This window comes from Henckelia pumila, chromosome 4 (genome assembly GCF_033568475.1).
Source record: "Henckelia pumila isolate YLH828 chromosome 4, ASM3356847v2, whole genome shotgun sequence".
In the NCBI taxonomy this organism is placed as follows: domain Eukaryota; kingdom Viridiplantae; phylum Streptophyta; class Magnoliopsida; order Lamiales; family Gesneriaceae; genus Henckelia; species Henckelia pumila.
The window spans coordinates 157,690,584-157,697,183 of NC_133123.1; the positions used below are offsets into that span (position 1 = coordinate 157,690,584).

At 35.3% G+C, this 6,600-nt stretch overlaps 2 protein-coding genes across 2 annotated transcripts; one reads left to right on the forward strand and one right to left on the reverse strand.

Annotated features, from left to right (window-relative positions):
* The first annotated feature begins 426 nt into the window (after positions 1-426).
* LOC140865714 (uncharacterized) lies at positions 427-2,448 on the forward strand. Its single transcript, XM_073270440.1, has 5 exons — positions 427-689; positions 809-858; positions 1,252-1,375; positions 1,470-1,568; positions 1,672-2,448. The coding sequence occupies exons 1-5, from the start codon at positions 518-520 to the stop codon at positions 2,292-2,294; spliced, it is 1,068 nt and encodes a 355-aa protein (XP_073126541.1). The 5' UTR covers positions 427-517; the 3' UTR covers positions 2,295-2,448.
* Positions 2,449-2,977: 529 nt separating this feature from the next.
* LOC140864600 (vacuolar protein sorting-associated protein 29) lies at positions 2,978-6,167 on the reverse strand. The gene is made up of 4 exons (XM_073268879.1): positions 6,037-6,167; positions 5,312-5,507; positions 3,853-3,990; positions 2,978-3,461 (listed from the first exon to the last, which is right to left on the reverse strand). Exons 2-4 carry the CDS (start codon positions 5,441-5,443, stop codon positions 3,174-3,176), a joined length of 558 nt encoding a protein of 185 aa, XP_073124980.1. The 5' UTR covers positions 5,444-5,507; positions 6,037-6,167; the 3' UTR covers positions 2,978-3,173.
* Between the last annotated feature and the right edge of the window lie 433 nt (positions 6,168-6,600).

Here is a 6,600-nt window from a genome sequence, read left to right on the forward strand (position 1 = left end):
CAGGATCTATATATATAGAATTAAACTTAATAATTTTAACATAAAACTAATATTTTTTTAATATGTGACATTTTTTAAGTTGAATAAGAAATTTGTTTAATAAAATCAACGCACTGAAGAAAACTTTAAATTTATCCAACACTTACCTAATGCACATCTCAATACCATCATTTTTACCATAAATGCATGGTTTACTCATAAATGGTCATTCTTATTCCAAGGCATAACTTTCTCCATTATCTACTTAATTAATTTCACGCCCATAATTAATTTTTATTTCGATAGATGTTAATCTCTCTCTCTTATCTACAAAAAATCACTTATCCAAATCTGAATATCCCAACAGAATTATATTATGCATTTAAAGCACCGCAAATCTTTTCTGATCCATCCTAATCTATTTGCTAATCATCCCATCTTCTCTTCCTATATATATTGCAAGGACCAGAAGATTACATTAAATCTTACATTTATATTATTTCTGTAAAACAAAATCTTCTTGAATAAATAAACAAATATGGATAAAGCATTGTGTTGTTTCTTTGTGTTGATTTTGGGTTTTGCACTTGGAAATGTGTGCAAAGGTGATGAAGAAATAGGGGTTTATGAGTTGAAAAAAGGCCATTTTTCAGTGAAAATCACCAATTATGGTGCCACTGTTCTGTCTGTTATAGTGCCTGATCGTCATGGTGAGTGACAAGATTTGTTATTTTGCATGGAAGAATGTTTTTTATATAAACAAATATATAATTTCTTGTTTTTTAAAAAAAAAAATTAATTTGTGGAATCATTTTTATTTAATTTTCAGGGAAACTTGATGATATTGTTCTGGGATTTGAGTCAATTGATGGATACAAGGTTAGTATATACGTACTGTTTCTCGTATCTTCAAGTGTAGACTACCAATGAATTGAAATGATGAGTATTCGGAGACGCATCGAAACATGGAAGTTTTGATTTTTCCTATGTCATGAAATAGACCCCTAATATTCGATTCTTTCATAATGTAAAATCATCAATTCACACCAAATTCTTCCCTTTTTCATATACAAAAACTCGGATACAGATTCATAAGATCATTATTAATCATCGATAGAATACGATAAGTATGTTTATCATGCATCCGTACACTGGAATAGTATAATGAGTCAGGAATATTTGTAACAAGTAAAGTTTTTGTCTTCAGATTATTATTGGCTATAATATTTGCGTTTGGATTGAATAAATTGCAAAGTTTTTTGTTTTTTTTAGAATGATTCGACTTATTTCGGGGCTCTTGTTGGCCGTGTGGCGAACCGTATCGGAGGTGCTCAATTCACTTTGGATGGTAAAGTCTACCAATTGCCTGCCAATGATCATGGAAACACACTCCATGGTAAGATGATTTATAGATCATATAATTCCTCCCTTGAAAAGGGTATATAAAATTCCGCCATTCGATTGAGATATACATACATGTATACATGTAGGTGGGACTAGAGGATTTAGCGATGTTGTGTGGACCGTGTACGAGCATGTGAAGCATAGCCACCTTACACTCACCTACGATAGCCACGATGGTGAACAAGGTAACAGCAGTCAGTTGCATCCTTATTATCAGTTATAACTTGTTTTTCGTTGAAACAGAGCGAATATTCTCGTCTTGATGATCATGTACTCTTGCGAAAACAGGATTCCCCGGAGATCTGTCCGTGATGGTGACCTACATGCTCATAGGGAGAAACAAGCTGGGCATCAAGATGCAGGCAAGGCCCCTGAACAAGGCCACACCAGTCAATCTTGCTTCCCACACTTACTGGAACCTCGCCGGCCACGACAGCGGCGACATACTATCGCACATCATCAAGCTCTACGCCTCCAGCATTACCCCTGTGGACGAAAAACTCATCCCCACAGGCAAAATCACTCCTGTGAAAGACACACCCTACGACTTTCTCGAGCCCCGGACGATAGGTAGCAAGTTCAGTGAGCTGCCTGATGGGTATGACATCAACTACGTCCTGGACGTGACTGGTGGAGGGAAGCATTTCACGAAGGCGGCCTCGGTCTACGACGAGAAATCAGGGAGGAAGATGGAGCTGTGGACTGATAAGCCCGGAGTTCAGTTCTATACCAGCAACATGCTACCGGATACCGTCGGCAAAAACGGTGCTCTGTACAAGAAATATGCGGCTTTTTGCCTGGAGACTCAAGGGTTCCCTGATTCTGTGAATCATCCCAATTTCCCTTCACAGATTGTGAATCCAGGGGAGAAGTATAGGCATGTTATGGTGTATAGGTTTACTGCACATTAGATAGAAAATTTTGAGTCATGGGACTCTGTTTTTATGTTTATTTCATTTTTCTAGCCTGAGAATGGTGTTGTTTATTTTGATAGTATTTTGTATTGACTATTGAAGACTCTTTCTTCTGTTTTGGTTAACAAAATAAAGAGGGATTTCCATTTTATCTTTGATTGAAAATACAAGAGCTTTATTGAATATCAAGTTGTAGCTGGAAATCTTACAAGGTTACACACTCTGGTTAAAGCATGAACTGCTTGATTTGTTGATGAATTGGCAGAAACAAAACTGGTGTTTGAAAGATACTATCATATTGTAGTAGTTTTGGTTGTATTTATTGTATCATCATAGAATATTTCGAGAAATAATACAAAATTGAATTTAAGGTAAAGTAGGAAATGATTAAAAAATTTAAATAAAAAAAAAGAAGAAAGAAATAAAGATTAGAATTGGGAATGGGAATGCACTAGCTTAGGCAATACTTTTGGTGGGTGTTTTTTATATTTTGCCATCATGTTGTGGATTGATTTGGATGATTAGTCTGGGAGTATTTTGTAATTTAAGAAAAATAGAATTAAAATGCTAATATTAATTTTTATTGGAATAAGAAAATACTTCCAAGTGATCCTTAAAATTAGTATTTCTTCCAAGTGAAATAAAGCAAAATTAAAATTTATTGTGTGTACACATAATGCTGCAAAACATCAAACTCATGGTCAAGTGAATTCAATTCAACCATCATCCTCAAATATCAACCAGTGTCGTCCACAAGTATATAACCACCATCAAAACAACGAAAACAATGCATTACAGATGCAGTTAGTTGATTTCAGTCGCTGTTTATAGCTAAAGAGAACAATATCCATGGATATAACACATTCGGCGAACTGTTTAAGCTGCTGTCTTCTTGAAATCGATTTTGTCAACCTTCACCTCTCCATCGATAAGCTCATAAACGTACACCACAACACGCAGACCATCAATGTCCATGAGAACAAAGCTCGGGTTCACATCATAAGTGATGCTGCTGAAGGCGCCAGTAGCAGATCCCGGATTTATAACCACTCCTGCCTCATGCTTGTAAGCTGTGAACTGGTGTGTGTGGCCGGTTACAAGGATGTCTACATCCAGTTGCCTTTGGAGCATAGCCAGTGAATCGAGGTCCCCCCATGGAATAACCTTCAAGAAATTTACATGAGAAATAAGCTTTTATAGATGCTCGGGGAAATCTTTCAACAATAGACCATGCTTTATGGAGTTTCTGTTTTATGACTCCAATAAGATTGTATTGGAATCAAGAACTTTGAACCCTATTCTGTCAGAAAAAAAAATGACGTTGATCTTAAATAGTTTTAAAATCGAGGATTTCATGCATAGCATGCTAAAATACCGATCAGTTGGTAAAAATTTGACCCAGTTTTAGCCTTAACATATGAAGACAATAAAAAGTAAAGAGTTTGGAAGAACTCTTAGTTTGAAAAGACCAATAATCAATTTCTGTAGGTCTAAAGAGTATAATCTTTGAGAGAAGTGGAGCGTGTGACATCACAATAAAGGATGAGAATCACACCTGATGACCATGGCATACACCAAGCTTAAATTGGCCAATGGTCAAGGTTTTGTTCTCAGGATAACGTGGATCCTCATCATATTCTCCTCGAGTGATGTGTAAGTCTGGACAAACAGTTTTCAAGTAGTCATGAACCTCCTGTAAAAACAGTTATATATGATGTATCTTCATATACGGTGAAAGTTACCCAAGGTCAGTGCAGATTACGCAGATACAACAAGAAGAAAAAACTGGAGAAATATAGAACTCTAAAAAACAGACCAACATAATAATATTCTAAGTCTGCACGAGTGCTGATAATGCTGAACCGTGTCATACATATTGCTACATCAACTCACTCATTTCGTATGAAATATTTTCCTCGCTTTTCTTGGGAGACAAAAAATGCTACCACATACAGTAGGTTTTCAAGTTTTATTAATACTAGACTCCAAGACATAAGAAAAGATAATAGCACCAAATTATGAAGAAGTAACAACTCACATTTGCTTCCAACATGTACACGTAACTCAACATAATCAACAGCAGATGTTAGATCTCTCATCAAACGAAAAAATGATGAAATTAATTCTCATGTAACCAATAAGTGCTTAGCACATTTAAGCAAATGAAACTGCTAAACAAACCAAACCCCCACCCCCCAAAAAAGAAGGAAAAAAGAAAATAAATAAAATAAAAAGACCATCTCATATAGGGAACAAGCGATATATATATATATATATATATATCTTAGTTACACTTGCGCTCAGACGACATTTGAAAAAAGAAAATAAATAAAATAAAAAGACCATCTCATATAGGGAACAAGCGATGTATATATATATATATATATATATATATATCTTAGTTACACTTGCGCTCAGACGACATTCTCAATCTTTTAGAGTTTTAAGAGCTCAAGTGACTTACAAATTCTATTGTTCATCTTATGTATGAGGCTTTCCATTTAACTTTTTTTTCCATTCTCCGTGTTCCCCTGAATGCGGAGTACATTATTTGAACAGACCCCACGATGGACAAAACAGTCATATCATCCTATGTATATTGCTTGCCCATTGAGTCAAATTAAATTTTTAGGAAACAAAATTCTAAAAGAATATTGACACCAAATATGAGAAAAACTTCAACCGCACCTAAATGTAATTTAAAACCACACAAAAAAGTGCTTATAAGCTATAATTTCTGGTTCACAATATACAAATATGCAAATCTCAGTTACCATACATAAAAATGCTAACTATTTCCTCATTTAACAGAGCCGGCTTTATTTTCAGTTCTATATTTTCATAAGTCGATTCTAGCATTATATATTCCGTGCAAAATGATCAAGCTACTTTGAAAAGCCATACCAAAGAACACTACTCAGAACATTTACCTACAACAGGGTTAGAACCCATAAAACTAAGCATAGATCACAATGAATCAAGAAAACTAATCAAGCCATGGTAGATATACTTACTTTGCTACATAAGTTCCCCGTGCAAATTACATGTTGGATCTTTCCTGGAACGAGCATGGATTTGAACTTTGCAGGCAGATCAAGCGCCCGGTGTGGTATGTGCAAATCACCCAACGCTAGTACAAGGACCATCTCTAACTCCTTGAACTATCAAAGTCTGCCTTGTTCCAACAAATTTTTTCACACAGCACAGAATCTGAAAAAGACCCAAACCAAAGCAGATGCTTGACACAAAGAAAAGAAGTTAAGTTTCCAGATACTACAAACAACCCACATCTCCCTTTCGAAAGATGACCCCATTCTCATTTCCAAAAACACATTTCTTATTGAATCTCACGCTGTTTCAATTGGCAAGTGCAATCCACATATACACATAAACAGAAGATCCGAACCGACCAAACATGTATAAATTACCAGTAGAGTAACCAATAAAACCATTATCAAAACGATCGATTTTGGTAATTAATTCAAAGCATAACTTAGAATCTGAACTGCCCAAGAGGAAAAAAGAAAAAAAAAACATATCCACCAGAACAATATTACAAGACAAAATCATGCATACTAATCTGCCAGACATCTGATGATCAGCAATCAAGAACAGCTCAGATAACAATAAAAACCCAAATCCTGAAATTCCCACAAGAAGCACAAACAGTTCCAAAAAAAATTCAAGAAAATCAGGGGTTTTTACGCCATCAAGTTGCTTCTCGTAGATGCGATCTAACCTGAAATGATCTTCTCGTGCTACATAACCCGCGGAGATCACTCTTGGGGCGGAGTGGCGTTTGTTTTGAGGTCGTCTTACCGGCCCAGACAGAAAAGCGTGGGGGAGATTCTGGAAATAGTGAAGGTGTCGCACTTCTAATTTATAAGTTGAAATCGCAATATGCAAATTAGTTTTGTGTATGATTTTTTTTTTAATTTTTATTTTTTAAAACTATTGTGAAAAGTGAAAACCAACAAAATGAATACAACCTTTTTCGACGGATAGTGACATGAGACGATGAAAGATATTTCAATATAAAATTTGATTCGTGAAATAATGTAAAGATAGTATTTGCACGATGAAATTACCGTCACAGGACAAAGTATCGCAGGATTCATTTTTTTTTCTTTTTTGGAAGAAAATTTAAATTCATTCCAAAACGTCGTAAGAAATTACATCGGTAATTTAAAAAAAAAAAAAAAAAAAAAAAAAAATAGTACTATTGGGCACCTCTTCAAGTGATCCGCCACAGGTACCCTCACTTCCTCATCTCCTATCATTTCAACAGGTCCTGTTATGGATA

Bases quoted from the DNA above. Each gene is read 5' to 3' on its own strand.
- LOC140865714 (XM_073270440.1), top strand. From the start codon at position 518: ATGGATAAAGCATTGTGTTGTTTCTTTGTGTTGATTTTGGGTTTTGCA. The intron at 690-808 runs GTGAGTGACAAG...TTTAATTTTCAG, and splicing joins TATAGTGCCTGATCGTCATG to GGAAACTTGATGATATTGTT. The intron at 859-1,251 runs GTTAGTATATAC...TGTTTTTTTTAG, and splicing joins AGTCAATTGATGGATACAAG to AATGATTCGACTTATTTCGG.
- LOC140864600 (XM_073268879.1), bottom strand. From the start codon at position 5,443: ATGGTCCTTGTACTAGCGTTGGGTGATTTGCACATACCACACCGGGCG. The intron at 3,991-5,311 runs GTAAGTATATCT...CTGTTTTTACAG, and splicing joins CGGGGAACTTATGTAGCAAA to GAGGTTCATGACTACTTGAA. The intron at 3,462-3,852 runs GTGTGATTCTCA...AATTTCTTGAAG, and splicing joins GTGTATGCCATGGTCATCAG to GTTATTCCATGGGGGGACCT.